This window comes from Sinocyclocheilus anshuiensis, unplaced genomic scaffold (assembly GCF_001515605.1).
Source record: "Sinocyclocheilus anshuiensis isolate Anshui unplaced genomic scaffold, SAMN03320099.WGS_v1.1 scaffold747, whole genome shotgun sequence".
Classification (NCBI taxonomy): Eukaryota; Metazoa; Chordata; class Actinopteri; order Cypriniformes; family Cyprinidae; genus Sinocyclocheilus; species Sinocyclocheilus anshuiensis.
In genome coordinates this window covers 383053-399344 of record NW_015548225.1, presented here as the reverse complement: position 1 = coordinate 399344, position 16292 = coordinate 383053, and the positions used below count along the sequence as shown (strand labels likewise).

Genomic DNA, 16292 nt, shown 5'->3' with positions numbered 1-16292 from the left:
CCAATCTGAGGCAGAGCAGCGGTCAGACGAAAGCAGCTGAATTTGGACAGAGTAACGCAGATGACGAAGAGGAGAACTGATGTCTTAGTGAGTTAACAACATGGCAGTAATGGAACAGTTCTGGCTCTTAATCAAATCTGTGTCTGTTCGTAGAGAAGCTCTGTAGAGCCTCATACATTATTTTGCAGGATGAGAAAGCAGAGCCAATTCTCCACGACCCAAGTCAACCCACTCAACAGCCATTAAAAATGAACAGCTTGTGCTGTTTTTGTAAAATTTGCCAGGCTGGGATGAACTTATTTGGCTAATGCAGAAAGGCACTTTTTGTTCCTTTTTTTGTAGGCCTCTAACACATCTTTATCAGGCATGATGCAATAAAATCTCTTTTGAGTCAATCAGAGTATCTAAAACAAAAAGAAAAAAAGAGAAACAGAACATTTTGTCGATCTCTTTAGGATTCTCTATTTGAGTACAAATATTCTGAAAAGGCCGTTTTTGCCTTTTTATTTGTTATGCACATCAGCAGTGTTTTAGGAAATCTCTAGATCCTTAAAAAATGCATAAGGGCTATAAAAACTACAGATGAATATTATAGACATTTGCATCTGCAGAGATTTACTTCACAGACTCAGTATATTCATATTCAGTGATTGAAGGGATAGTTCACCCAGAAATGAAAATTCTGACATCATTTGCAAGTTGTATTTGTGATGTTACAAAATTCCAGCATCTCCACTTAACCTGTCCAAATGCATTACAAAAAATAAAGTTTTAAAAGTCCTCCATTTAAAAGGCAATTTCAAAAATCTCAGTTCGCTTTCAGGAACTCGAGCTGCGTTGAACGATTTGGGAACTCGTTCTGAAGAATATGTGAAATCAGTCCAATAGAGAAGCGAGACGTCACAAGCGGGGTGACGTGAGCAACCAGGAAGCATAAAGGCGCATCTGGCAAGTGCACATGTTAGAGGGTTATGAGAAGGGTTATGGGGTGATGTCGGCGGTGGAGCAGACACTTGCGAGTTATCTCTCCCCGTCCTCAGCATCATCCCTGAAGGCCCTGAAACTTCCCACCAGGCCAGTAAAGCTGACATCTAACCTGGTTGGGAAAGCTTATGCGGTGGCAGGTCAGGCCGGTGCGTGTCTGCACACTATGGCGGTGTTGCAGGCGTACCAGACCTGGATGATAGGGAGGAAGAACGAATGTCGCCGAACTACGCCGGGCCACAGATCTGTCGCTTCGGGCCACTAAAGAAATGGCCAGAGCCATCGGCCGTTCAATGGCAGCATTGGTGGCCACGGAGCGGCACCTGTGGTTGAATCTGTCCGAATTACAGGATAAGGACAGATTTTTCCTTCTGGATGCCCCGCTATCGCCTTCTGGCATCTTCGGCGGCACAGTCGATATTGTCGTCGAGAGGTTTCAGGAGGCGAAGAAGCAGGTGGCGGCATTCCAACACTTCCTCCCTCGCCATTCCCAGGTTTTTGGGACTGCTGAGCAGGAGCAGTCCCAGCCGTCCAGCTCCTCATATCGCCAGACCCAGAAACAGAGTGTCGTGACCCGTACTCCCCCGCAGAAAGACCAGGGGGTGGGGCAGCGCTCTCGGTCGGGGTCCTCGAAGCAGAAAACGGATCTGCGGACCGTTATGATGTCTAAGAGGACCTCGGCCAAGCGGTCCTGACAATACCATCGTCAGGACCTTGAGGGCAGCCCACCCTGGGTAGGAGAGGTACACACCTCAGTATACCGTGCCCGATCCTCCTGAGTGCCCTCAGGGGGCTTCACTGATACCCCTGCCACCCCCGGTGCTTCAGGGCTCAGTGAGCTCCGACGATCGAATTTCCCAGCTGTCGCCCGGCGACGGTACGGCACGGGAAAGCTCGTCCCCTCAGATGAGGGCGCTAGAGCAATCAGGTCGGTCGTTCCCTGCTGGTCATTTGCTTCAGGGCACCAAAGTGGCTCCTCTAGTGACACCAGAGGCCAGTCTCGAGAGACTGGTTCTCTTAGTAGACTTTCTGACAGTGTGGAAACTTCTGCCAAATGTCTCACAATGGGTCCTGCACACTGTAGAGAGAGGTTACAGAATTCAGTTCGGTTCTCGTCCACCTCGCTTTCAATTCCTACGTTAGTGGGCAGGCTCTGGTATTGGAACAAGAAGTAGAAACTCTTTCGAGGAAGGAGGCCATAGAACGTGTTCCTCCTCTCGAGAGGGAATCAGGGTTCTATAGCCTTTACTTCATCGTTCCGAAGAAGGAAGGGGGTTGTGTCCGATCATAGATCTGCGTCTACTGAACCGTGCTATCAAACGATTTCGGTTCAAGATGCTTACTATCAAACAGATCGTGTCTCAAATCAGGTCAGAGGACTGGTTTATCACGATAGATCTCAAGGACGCATACTTCCATGTATCCATCCTTACTCAACACAGGAAGTTCCTGAGGTTTGCTTTCGGGGGCGAAGCATTTCAGTATCGGGTTCTTCCATTCGGCCTGTCACTCTCACCCCGCACTTTCACGAAGTGTGTGGATGCTGCCTTGGCTCCGTTGCGACTCCAGGGCATCCGCATACTGAATTACATCGACAATTGGTTGATATTAGCTCAGTCAGAGCAGATGGCAGCTCGCATCGAAATGTCGTCCTCACCTATATGAAAGAGCTGGGGTTACGGCTAAACGTCAAGAAAAGTGTGCTTTCTCCGCTACAGAGAACCACTTATCTGGGCGTGGTGTGGGATTCGACAATGATGCAGGCACAGTTGTCTCCTGCTCGTATCGAAGCGATTCTCACAGCCGTGAGGGAAGTGAGAGAAGGCCAGTCACTCACTGCCGAACAGTTTCAGAGACTGTTGGGTCGGAGGGCAGCTGCATCCAACATGATACCTTTTGGCCTGCTGTACATGAGACCCTTGCAGTGGTGGCTCAGGACCAAGGGGTTTTCCCCGAGGGGGAACCCACTTCGTACGATCAAGGTCACGCGGCGGTGCTTACGTGCCTTAGACATGTGGAAGAAACCTTGGTTCCTGTCTCAAGGCCTGGTGTTGGGGGATCCTTATCGTCGTGTAACGCTAACGACGGACGCCCCCCTCACGGGTTGGGGAGCGGTCATGAGTGACCGGACCATGAGGTGGTGGAGCTCCTTTGGAAGGAGTTCGGCCAGGCGGAAGTGGATTTGTTCGCATCGCAGGAAACGACACACTGTCCGCTCTGGTTCTCCCTCAAGCATCCAGCTCCTTGAAGTGGAAACTTTTCACTTCTTGGTGCAGACAGCGACTGCAGGACCCAGTCAACTACCCAGTTGGTTCAGTTCTGGAGTTTCTGCAGGAGCGATTCTCCGCAGGGTTATCCCCCTCCACTTTGAAGGTTTATGTGGCGGCCATAGCTGCTTACCCCACCCTTCAGGGTGGTCAGTCAGTGGGAAGACACCCGTTAGTTACACGTTTCCTCCATGGTACCCAGAGGCTGAGGCCAGTACAGTGCACCAAGGTGCCCTCATGGGACCTGGCAGTGGTTCTGGAGACTCTGTGCAAAGCTCCCTTCGAACCCATTGAAGATATCTCTGACAAGCTCCTCAGGCTTAAGATTTTTACTCACTATATCCTCGCTGAAGAGGATAGGGGACCTTCAGGCACTCTCTGTATTGTGCCTGGTGTTCGCCCCGGGCATGGCTAGGGCATTTCTTTACCTGAGACCTCGGTATGTCCCTAAAGTGCCCACTTCCTCGCCGGCTCCCATTGTACTGCAATCCTTTTGTCCTCCTCCCTTCCAGGAAGCAGGCCAGGAAAGACTCAATCTGCTCTGTCCAGTGCGAGCACTGGACACTTAAGTTCACAGAGCTGCCCAGTGGCATAAGTAAGGCAGATCAGTTATTCGTTTGCTTTGGTCCACCTAAGAAAGAGGTTCCAGCGACCATGCAAACCCTGAGTCGGTGGGTGGTTGAGACCATCACATTGGCCTATGAATTCTCTGGCCTCCAGTCACCTATAGGGGTCAGAGCGCACACGACTAGGGGTATGGCGGCCTCCAAGGCCTTTTCAGTGGGCGTGGCCCTTCAAGATGTTTGTGCTGCAGCAGGCTGGTCCTCTCCGCACACATTCATCCGTTTCTACAGCCTGGACCTGACATCTACCCCAGGGTCCCAAGTTCTCTCGTCTTGATGTGCTTGCCAGATACACACCAGACAGGGACTTGTTCGTATGGCGCAGTGGGTATTCTCATTCCCAAAGCGTTCGACGCAGCACGAGTTCCTGAAGGGCAACGTCTCGAGGTTACGTATGTAACCATGGTTCCCTGAAGGGAATGAGACCCTGTGTCTCCCTGCCATACTCCCTGCAGGCTCTGGCTTCCGCAGAAGCTAACATATGCGCTTTGCCGGATGCGCTTTATGCTTCCTGGCTGCTCACGTCACCCCGCTCGTGACGTCTCGCTTCTCTATTGGACTGATTTCACACAGAACATGGTCTCACCGGGGGTGTTCCCAAAGCGTTCGACGCAGCACCTCGTTCCCTTCGGGGAACCATGGTTACATACGTAACCTTGAGATGTTTTCAATGACCAAGTGCAAAATGCTGCTAATGTGTGGAAAGAGGCCAAAATTAATAGAAAATATTTTCAAACATATTGCATTTGTGTGGAGGAGGCCTTGGTAGGCCGGTGAAATATCAGCCCATACTGTAGCTACCAGCCCATAACTGTTTATTAATCGTCAACTATCTTCAGGTCAAATCAAGTGTTATATTTTTGTCATTGATATACTATGTTTGTTAATTTTTTTAATTAGATTTTATTTTTATGTTTGAAGTTTTCAAGTTTTAGTTTATTTAGTTTTAATTATGTTAGTACTTCAAGTCTTGGCAACTACCTAAAATAAAATAAGTTTAAGTTTTTTAATATTTTATTTATTTCAGTTAATGCTTATTTTATTTCAAGTAATGATTTTTTTATTTAGTTTTAGTTAAAAATAATAATACCGGTTACATCAAGTCTTTATACTATACAGATTGTTTCAAAGCAGCTTCAACAGAAAAAATAACCGTGTCAATGTTGTAAAATTCATAAATTATGAAACAAATTCGATTTCAGCTTTAAAGCAGCTCTAAATATTAAACAATAGTGTCATAATTCAGCTCAATTTAGTTCAGTGCTGTTTCAGTTCAGTTTAGTAAGTGTCGATGTTGTAAAGTTTGTGTCATTATCCAGCTTAATTCAGTTCAAATTTTCTCATTCAATAGTGTCAGTACAGTTAAATTGATAATATTACTGAATATTAATTGTCTTAAATATCTTCTTCTTTTAAATATAATATATAATTATATTAAATATCTTCAGATGGGCAGTATTCATTGTGGACTTTGCCGCTGGTTTAACTGAGCATCTGTGAACCAAAAATAATGGGCTTGTAATACTGGTAGAGTGGCATGTTTGTGCTGCATTAGTTTACCTCTATCAAACACGAGGAAACAAATGCAACGTTATAAACTACTAAACCCTTTTCCCCTTGTTTTTTTCCCCCTTCTTCTTTCTCGCTTTCTCAGGGTTTAGGAGGAAGGAATTTCGTGGCAAACTGGCCATCGCCATAACAGCAAACTTTATCAACAGAAACACCACCGCTGAGGCAAAGGTCGAGGAGATAAGTGGAGTTGCCTTCATCTTCAACCAGAAATTCTTTCAGGATCTCAGACAGGAAACTGGTGAGCAATATGCGCCACATTAGCCACTAAAAATACAGCACATTAGTCTAAACTAAGCATCCAGCTCCCAATATTTATTTTATAAATAAATATTTATCAATAAATATTTATTAATATTTATGAAATATCTCCCAACCCTCTCAACTATGTACTTTCACCTCTTCCCGGCATTTCCTGCGATGTTTTCCATAAGTGTGTCAGTGTTATCTGCTGTTCGGAGCGGCCATATTTCAGTTATCATCTTCTTGCACTGATTTGTCACGTAAATGTTTATTCTCCGGGGATTATGTGCTTCCTCCCTTCAAACACTTACGTATGCTTTGTATACCTGCCGTGACTTGTACCCCTTTGAAACTGAATTCCTTTAAAATCCTGTATTAAACTCACTCTGACCTCATGAGATTCGTTATGTCATATTACAGGCATAAAGATGTTACAGATGAGTATCTCTGACAGATTTAAGTAATACCACAATTTTGTCTCTTTCATAGGGATTGATCTTGAGAACATTGTCTACTACAAAGACAAAACACATTACTTTGTCATGACAGCTAAGAAGCAGAGCCTGTTGGACAAAGGTGTCATCATTCATGTGAGTTGGTTGCTTTACTCTGTGGCAAGTGTCGAGTGAACTATTTTTCTCGGCTTCCTCCAAGATGGAGGGACCAGACGCCTAAAAGCACAACATGAGTCCAGAGGCTTATAAACACTCCTAAGGAGCACATATTTATCAGGGGGAGAGAGACAGTCACAAACGCTCTCTGGTACTCTCAGTTCTTGGGCCTCGTCATTGACGCACATTAGGGTTGTTGGCAATGTCTGTGCTGATCTGATTCACGCAGTGAGTCAAGTGCTAGAACTGAGTGTGCGGCTGACAGTCTTCACCTATTTTGGATTGTGGCCAGCTTTGGAAAGTCATCCAATCTTTCCTCAAGCCATTTTTTTACACTGTCTGAAGGCAGATATTTTATTTAGTGTCTGTTTTGCAAAGATCTGGATTTTTCTAGTCAAGGTAATTTCTGCACCACTAGTGCCACCCCCAGTATGTATATATGTACATATATATCAAATATTGATTTCTTTTTCATTTAAAATATTTAAGCATCCTAACAACAAGATAAATTTACTTGAGGAACAAAGTTGCATAAGATATTAAGACTTATTTTCAGAGAATAATTTTTTTGTTTGTGTGTTTTTGGTGTTGTTTTTACTAGCATTTAGTGAGGTTTATTTTTAGGGGGAAAAGGTAAATAACAGTGTTCAAGATATACAGTATACTGTATATATATATATATATATATATATATATGTGTGTGTGTGTGTGTGTGTGTGTGTGTGTGTGTGTGTGTGTGTGATTTTGAAGGATTACACCACTATATTCTACAAAAGTTGACATTTAAGGACTCCAAATTGTGTACTCATCAAGTAATTAAATATTTTACTTAGATCTTGTAAACATGTTAGTGTACATATCTTAATATTTACAATATTAAAATATAAAATAATTTTAAAACATCAATACGTTTTTGGTGATTGTACCATGATTTTACAATTAAATTCATCAAATTTAATTGGACATTTTACAGCCTGAACATAAATTAGTCATTTTACATGCTAAAAAAATCTGATTATCTGATATTTTAAGACTTACTGACCTTGACACACTCATAACTGTATGTTTGTCACACTACATGACTTTATTTTAAACATTTATAATTTTTTTACACTTTTTACAGTTTAATCCCTCAGTCATCAAGTCCCACCTTATGTTTTTTCAAAGTATCTGTTTCATTAAAAAATTTAATATTTCGGAAGTAAAATGCATTGTAAATGACGTTTCATGTTGACCAAAGAACCAGCTATCACAGCGCATAATCTATCAGTAGACATTAGTTTTGACTTGCTAGCAGTCTTACTGTATATTGTAGCAAATTAGCTCAAAAGGGAAGTGTATATAAATAATTACAATTAATTATCAGCTGCCAGTAGTAACTGTAACAGAATTAATATTGCCATCAACTAATCTGTTTGTCCAGCAAACATTCAGTATAAATTAATATCAACTCTAAGAAAGGATATTTTCGTGGCCACAGAAAATATCTTTCCTACAGTATTAATGCATTAGAGCATGTAGCTGGATCAGAATCATAAAGGGACATTATTTACAAGCAGTACCAGAAACTCATGTAATTTGTGCACAAAGGTTTTATTAACTAAACGCTAACACGTATAACTACTCTAAACAAACAAACATACAATGACTCATTCATAGGGAAAGGGCAAGTGAGACCGGATGAACCATTATAGAAACAAGAAAATGCAGCTATGGAAAAGCGTTTATAATGGGGTCTATAGCTTATACTAAACTTCTGTTTCATTTAGTTAAATGTACGATACTTGCTTTGCCTTGGTCGTTGACGAGTGTCCGGATGCAGTCTCGGATGAAAGTCTTGATGGTTTCAAGGTTTGGACTTGCGTTCACGTTCTTCTGGGTTTGAAGAATTATGAACTCCAAAGATGTTCTGACTCGATGGTGATTGGGAGTTTCTTCCCAGGTGGAAAGTGAAGAAGAGCTAAGAGAGATCAGCTGAGATCCTAGGATCTTTGATGAATGGCCTGGCTCAAACTTAAGGGGTCCTCACTTCTGGAGGGAAAGTTTACGGCTCTTTGTCTCCGAACATGGTAATTTGCATATGTAACTGGATTGGATGTTGATGCAAAGACAACTACAAATTCTTAGAACACTAATATTTAGCATAGGTATAAACATATAATATACACTCTCAATTAGATCATCCAAAGACGAATACATAGAGACCAAACATGGTATAGGTGAGTTTACATTAACTAGTGATCTATCATAAGCATCCACAAGACCATATACAAGGAGGTTGTAATCATACACAAAGACCTGGGGATATGCATGATAGGAAAGTCAGAGAAAAATTAGTCTATGAATTAATGAAAGAAGTCATTTCCTATAGCAGTATATGTCTGTTTTAGAGAGAATTGAGTAGGGAGGAAGATCCTCCCTACATACTTTTAGGTCATAAAGTTGATCTAATCTGGCTGAGGTGTCCTGGCCTGGAGATCGTTCACAGACATATAGGCACCGAGTCTGGTGTTGGGTGAGGGGTCTGTGATTGTTTGTTAATCTAATGAATAATTGATTTGTTAAATCTAATGAACAATTGTGTGTCTGATTGGTCCAAATGCTAAAATATTTGGTATGATTTTTTTTTTGTATTTACTAGGATTATATCGACACTGAGGCACTGCTGAACAGTGAAAACGTGAATCAAGAGGCTTTGCTGGCATACGCACGAGAGGCAGCCGACTACGCCACCCACTACCAGCTGCCCACGCTGGACTACGCCATGAACCACTGCGGTCAGCCTGATGTGGCCATGTTTGATTTCACGAGCATGTACGCCTCAGAAAGTGCCGCTCTTGTCCGGGAGAGGTTTGGTCACAGTGTGCTGGTGGCACTAGTGGGAGACAGTCTTCTAGAGGTGAGGAGGATACATTACTGTGCAGTTATACTTAAATAATCATTCTTGTGCTTATTTATATTTATGATTATTATGTTTGATTCTGATGATGTGTTTCTGGTTGTCTGTCTTACTGTAGCCCTTCTGGCCTATGGGGACCGGCTGTGCCCGCGGCTTCCTGGCAGCCTTTGACACGGCTTGGATGGTAAAAAGTTGGGCGCAGGGTAGAAATCCACTCGAGGTGCTGGCAGAGAGGTCAGTGAAGGTCACATTTAACATGTGCAAACAATAACTGCACACACAGTCACACTTGCTCCATATGAATACACCACCATGTTTTCATCTATAATATATGACTATTTGGTCATACTAAAATGATAAAGGAATGAATGAATCAATAAATAAATCAATAAATCTATATATATTTTTTCAGATTTCAAAGATGTTGAAAGTGTTAATATGCACTTAAAACACTATTAATAGCTTGTTTATGTAGTTGTTTTGTTTTTATTCTTCTAGGGAGAGTCTGTACCGAATGTTACCTCAAACAACACCTGAAAACATCACCAAAAACTTTGATTTGTACACCATAGATCCAGGAACACGCTATCCCAACCTTAATTCCAGCTGTGTCAGGCCTCACCAGGTGAGATGACATTACTATCTGTGCACAGTATATTGTCATTAAAAAAATCACATGGTAAAATCACTGCAGTTCACAACATCAAGTGAGCTATTGCTTTTATAAAGCACCTATGATAAATAAACTAATACACTGCTGGCCGAAAGCTTGGAATAATTATGATTTTTGTTGTTTTTTAAAGAAAGTCTCTTATGTTCAGCAAGGCTGCATTTATTTGATCAAAAAAAGTATTATCATGTGCAATATTATTGCAATTAAAAAAAAAAACAGTTTTCCTCCGTTTTATTATATTTTAAAATGTAATTTATGATGGCAAAGCTGAATTTTCGCAGCCACAGATTTTGCTGCTTAATATTATTTGTGGAAACCTATGCCAATACCATTCATTCAAGTTTCAAGGTATTGTAAGTAAGATATTAAATAAAAAAGAAATGTATATTTTTACATATATTTTGACAGTAAAGACATTTATAGTATCCTGATAAAATATTAAGCAGCCAAAACTCTTTTCAACATTTATAATAAGAACCATTATTAATAATTGAGCATAAAAGATCATTACTGAGCACCAAGTCAGCATATTAAGGAAAGGCAGCCTTGGTGAGCATAAGAAACTTCTTTAATAAACATTACAAATTATTTTTTATTCGAAAAAATTACTCCAAACTTTTGACATGTACTGTATGTAAACACAACAAATAAATAAATAAGCCTAACTGTAGTCTACTTATAGTTGCCAAGCAAATTGGCACATTAATATAGTAAAACGGTAATATGCAAATCTGCTTTGCAACCACAAATGCCTACAGACAATTTAAACTGTTAACTATTTTTATTGTTGTTGTTCAACAAGGCTTTAAACATGGCTCATCAATCAGTATTTAGAGATGTAAATATGATTTTTTTTTACAGTCACTCTCATTGAAACTGTCATTACTGTTTATTTTTCTCCTTTGTAGGTCCGCAACAACTATATCTGTGGGGAGTTGAAGCCGTGCTCTCTGGAACGGGCCGCCACGATACGCCGCCCTGTCAACTTGGCCAGGCGAGGTTAGAAGAAACTTCTAATCAGTCTAACACAGATATATAATTATCCTCTGCTCTTTTACATGAGTGCACCATACAAGAGTTCCTCAAGAGTTGCCGCCACTATATGAGAGCTGAGATTTGCATATTATAATCATAGGCAACAGGCAAGTGACTCGAGTTTAGACGAGTGTTTACAGAATTCCTACCTTCTGCAGATAACAGGCAGCTCCTGTTTTAGGAACGTTCTTAAAACAGCAGAGCGAGCGCACTCCTCCCACGATGTGACAGGTTCAGGGTGAGGTAGAATTTATTTCTGCTGAGGGAATTCGACCCAGACTGAGATTTGTTATTACCAGCAGAGCCAAAGTGAGAAGATTACTACCCTAAGTAAAGAGTAAGGAACGCTCCAGACATGCTGCTCAAAGGAATCGTTCACTCAAAAACTGGAACTTCATTATTTACTCATTCTCAAACCTGTATGATCATCTTAATTTCGTGAAACTTAAAAGAATAAATTTTGAATGTTCATGCTGCTTATTTCCATACAATAAAACATAATGAGTGGGCTATAAAAACAACTTTTATGAATTGTACACTATATTCAAAGTCTTCTGAGGCCCCTGCCACTGTCTGCTTTTGTTCACAGAAAACAGCAGCATGAACATTTCTCTGAGTATCTTTATTTGTGTTCCAGAGAAGAAAAAAAAAAAGGTCATACAGGTCTTGAAGGACATGAGAGTGAGTAAACAATGACTGAATTTATATTTTTTGGTGAACTATCCTTTTAATGTCTTTGCCTTTGAAACATTCTATTAAATAGATACTAGAATACACACTACTGGTCAAAAAAATGAATTTTTAATTATTATTATTATTTATTTTTATTTTTTTTAAAAACATCTCGTATGCTTAAAAGTCTGCATTTATTTAACTGAAAATACAGTAAAAATAGTGATACTGTGAAACTATTTAAAATTACTGTTTTCTATTTTAAATAATAAAATGTCTTTAAAAATCTTCAGATTCTGATATGCTTATTTGGTGCTCAATTATTATTGCTACTATATTGTTGTGGAACTCATGATACATTTTTATTTAGGATTATTTGATTCAAAAATTCAAAAATAAATAGAACATACAAAAACTGATCATGCTTGATAATAGTTAGAAATGTTTCATGAGCACCGAATCAGCATATTAGAGTGATTTCTGAATAATCATGTGACACTGAAGACTAGAGTAATGATGCTGAAAATTCAGGAATAAATTACATTTTAAAACATATTCAAGTAGAATTTTTTTTTTTAATTGAAATAATATATTGCAATATTACAGTTTTTATTGTAGTTTTGGTCAAATAAATGCATTATGTTGAGCACAAGATACGTCTTTCAAAAATATATATATAAAAAATCTTAATTATTCCAAACAGTAGTGTACATTAGTTAGAAATGTGCTGTACATGCACTTTTCTGCTGAACTTCCTCTTTCCCTGGCTAAATTAGCCTCTTAACAGGAAATAGATAAAGAGGCAAAAACAGAAATACCACATATATTAAGGTTCTGGTCATGCTGCTGTTTCCTAAATCAATAGCAATAAATCCTTTCCGCTATTGCTGTTCTTTTGAGCTTGTTGACATGTGGCTTTACTGCACCTAAAAACAGTTGTTAGCTGTTAGGGTGACACACTACTCTGAAACAAATAATAAAGAGTGTGTTGCGTAAGAGGAGCATTATGCTGCTGTGAGATTGATGAGGCAAGTTCAGACACCTGACAAAGAGAAAACGTCACCTTGACTCTCAGTCCAGATCAACCTTTGTATATATTTTCATATAGCTAAAGTCTCAGGTTCTCAGAGTTTTTGGGTTGATCAGTTTTAAAATAACATTTTCCTCTGCTTGTGTGTGTGTTTAACAGAGTCTGAGATCAGGCCGAGTCGGTTACTGACGTGGTGTCAGAAGCAGACAGAGGGCTACAAGGGTGTGAATGTGACTGACCTCACTTCCTGCTGGAGCAGTGGCCTCGCTCTCTGTGCTCTCATACATCGCTTCAGACCACAGCTCATGTAAGATGCTTTACAACATCTCTCTTCTGCAGGAAACATCATCAGAACACTGTTTTTCCCTTTTAAAATTTGCATTTAATATCTGTAACTAATATTGTGATCAGTAGAATCACTTAAAGTATTGTGTCTAAGTATTATATGACTGACACTTACATAGTACTATGGTACAGTGTAGTTAGTGATATTGTATGATTACCATTATTCATATACAGTACAATGGTATTTACATGGTACTCCAAGGTACTTAATAGAATACTGTGGTATTACCATGGTGTATGTTTAAATATTGCCATGTAATATTGCCATGGTACCTTGGGCAAAAAAAAAAAAAAAAAAAACGTGCTAAACAACAGTGTCTTTAGTACATGTTTTCTAGATTGTCCAGAATTAGGTGTAAACATGGTATTACAATAGTGCCATGTCCAAAAAATTGCATGGTATTGGTATTACCATGGTACAAAGTAAAAAACATAGTATTACTATTCTACCTGCTACCATGTGCAAAAAACAAACAAACATAGTATTACCATTTTCCAGTACCATATGTTGGTGCTATCTAAAAAAAAAACATGGTGCCATGCCCACAAACCCTTTTTTTTTTAAACATGGCATTGGTATTATCATTGTACAAAGTGACAAAAAACATGGAATTACTACCATGTGAAAAAAAAAACAACAACTTGGTATTAAAGGGGTCATATCATGCAATTTCAGTTTTTCCTCTCTCTTTGGAGTGTTACAAGCTCTTGGTGCATAAAGAAGATCTGTAAAGTTGCAAAGACTAAAGTCTCAAATCCAAAGAGATATTCTTTATAAAAGTTAAGAGTCAACCACGCCTACCTAAAATGGCTCGTTCTAACACGCCCCCACATGTCTACGTCACGATGTGAGAAGATTTGCATAACGCCGCCCAAATGTTCACGCAAAGAAAGAAGGCGTAACTTTTATTCTCGCTGTAGTATTGTTGTTGCCGCCGCCGCCATGTTGTGAAGGCGCTGTGTGTTTCGTTGTGAAAGCGAAACTACTTTGTTTGGCCTTCCAAAAGAGGATGATATCCGCTTCGTCATGCCTGGAGCTGATCCGTGCTGGTCGCTGAGGGAATACATCAACTTTGCACTGTGGATAGCCGGATCAGATGAAGCGGAGTCCATCCCGGGGTCGCCACATGTGGTTGCCGCAAGCCCGCCTGCCGCTGCTCACTCAAGCCGGCCTCCGCTCACTCTAGCCCGCCGTGTGTGACGCTATGTTTCGTTGTGAAAGCGAAACTACTTTGTTTGGCTTTCCAAAAGAGGACACAACTAGAAATCAGGGGTTAAGTTGTATTTACAACACTGTTACAGAACAGTTCAACCCAAATATTCAGATGTGTCCAGTGCATTTTATGGAGGACTGTTTCCTGATCCTGGTAGAGTAGACTACAATGCCGGCTGTTCTGACTCACAGACTGTAAGTACGTTTTTATATATAAAGAACTTGCCACTGACGATTCAAACGTCAGTGTAGAGTAGCGTTTGTAGTTTGTCATTTCTTCGATCACAAATGCAGACATGGTTTTATGTTTACGCGATGCAATGCAATGCGTAAAAAGACAGTATAAGTCATTATAATCCGTAATTATGTCCCCACTGGAAGCAACAAATGCCTCGTTTGTAATGGGTTTTATTGGTTTTGTCTCATCACACCGGGACACGGCATCACAGTATGGTAAGGGGCGTAACATTTCCGTCACACGCTTGAGGTATTCGGCCAATCACAACGCACTGGATAGCTGGCCAATCAGAGCACACCTCGCTTTTCAGACCGATGAGCTTTGTAAAAATCGATGCGTTTCAGAAAGGCGGGGCATAGAGGAGAAACAATAATGTACAGTTTGTGGAAAATGTGTTTTTTGAACCTTAAACCGCATAAACACATTTTATTACACCAAATACACAAAATAATGGTAATTTTAGCAACATCATATGACCCCCATTACAGTACCTTTTTCTTTTTCACAGATGGTAATACCAATGCCATGTTTTTAAAGACATGGTACCATGTTTTATGGATATCATACCAGAGCAATACTATGTTTTTTCAGACTTGACGCCATGTTTTTTAAAAGAAATATATTTATTTTAACATGGTACCAAGTCTAAAAAACATAGTATTGCTCTGGTATGATATCCAAAAAATATGGTACCATGTCTTTAAAAACATGGCATTGGTATTACCATCTGCAAAAAATTACCTTGGCAATTTCTCAACAACCATGGTATTACATCAGTACTATATCCAGAAAAAAATACATATATAAATCACATGGTAATACCAAGGTGCCATGTCCAAATAAATATGGTACATGTCTTAAAAACATGGTTTTATCATAGTTTCATATCATATATCAAAAAAACAAAACATGAGACCATGTCCAGAAACCATTTATTTTTCTTGTCATTTGTGAAAAAAATTACATTAACATGATATGGATAATATTGATAACCGTGATAATTTAGCTCACTATAATCGTGATAAGAAATTTTCATACAATTACATCTCTAGGTACTATACCCCAAAAAAAACAAAAACAAAACAATGTGCATGTATAAAAACCATGGTATTACCTTGATACCATATCCAGAAAAAAAAAAAAAAACTAAAACATAAATGTGTAATACGTGCTAATATTGTCCATTCTAAAGGATGAATCAGGCAGTCCCTAATAAAACAGTAGTTTACATGACACTTTGATAATATTCATCTGATGAGGGAAACATTAGCAATGGAATTAAGTCGTAAGCGCATTTAATAAATATTTGGTCTGCTTCCTGACATACCCACAAATCACGTTCTGTTTTGGCAACCATACCAGTCAACTCTCCTGTATGTTTATTAGCTTTTGCCTTTGCACAGTTAGTTTACTGTGTAATCCTAAATATGAGCAAGACATGTGAAAAGTACTTTGACCCCTTGAGAAATCGCTTTCCCATGTTACAACTTTTTTCCTTCGAAAACAGATACCTGCTACACGATACTTATTCATCTAAACAGCGTGACTGTTAAACTTCAGCATTCTTGGCTGAGAAAGCATTTGAACAGCATAACCATGTGCAACATTTCACACACTTTATCAAGGGCCATTTTTCAAGTCTGTCATTTGAGATTGTCAAAAGTAGCTTAAAGAAAGCAGAGAAGTTTCACAGCTGCACATTGTCCTTTCTTTGCATAAATGTCAAGAGGGCAGCTTGTTTAATTCAGGTCCCATGCTCTCTGTTCTTATCACCTTGTTTCCTGTAGTGATTATGACTCTCTCAATGAGCAAGACTGTGCCAAAAACCTTCAGCTGGCATTTGATGTGGCGGAGAAGGAGTTTGGCATTAAGCCTTTCATCACAGGGAAA

General features: G+C 39.9%; 1 protein-coding gene across 5 annotated transcripts in view; it reads left to right on the top strand.

Moving 5' to 3' along the window:
• Window positions 1-16292, top strand: part of mical2a (microtubule associated monooxygenase, calponin and LIM domain containing 2a) — a 75159-nt gene that overhangs the window by 35577 nt on the left and 23290 nt on the right. For all 5 annotated transcript variants that reach the window (XM_016441390.1, XM_016441389.1, XM_016441388.1 and 2 more), the window contains exons 6-13: window positions 5529-5684; window positions 6176-6276; window positions 8939-9196; window positions 9315-9430; window positions 9695-9821; window positions 10778-10868; window positions 12766-12913; window positions 16190-16292. The exon at window positions 16190-16292 is cut by the window's right edge and continues 112 nt beyond it. In XM_016441390.1, coding sequence (XP_016296876.1) covers window positions 5529-5684; window positions 6176-6276; window positions 8939-9196; window positions 9315-9430; window positions 9695-9821; window positions 10778-10868; window positions 12766-12913; window positions 16190-16292 — 1100 coding nt within the window. The remainder of the gene's footprint in view (window positions 1-5528; window positions 5685-6175; window positions 6277-8938; window positions 9197-9314; window positions 9431-9694; window positions 9822-10777; window positions 10869-12765; window positions 12914-16189) is intronic.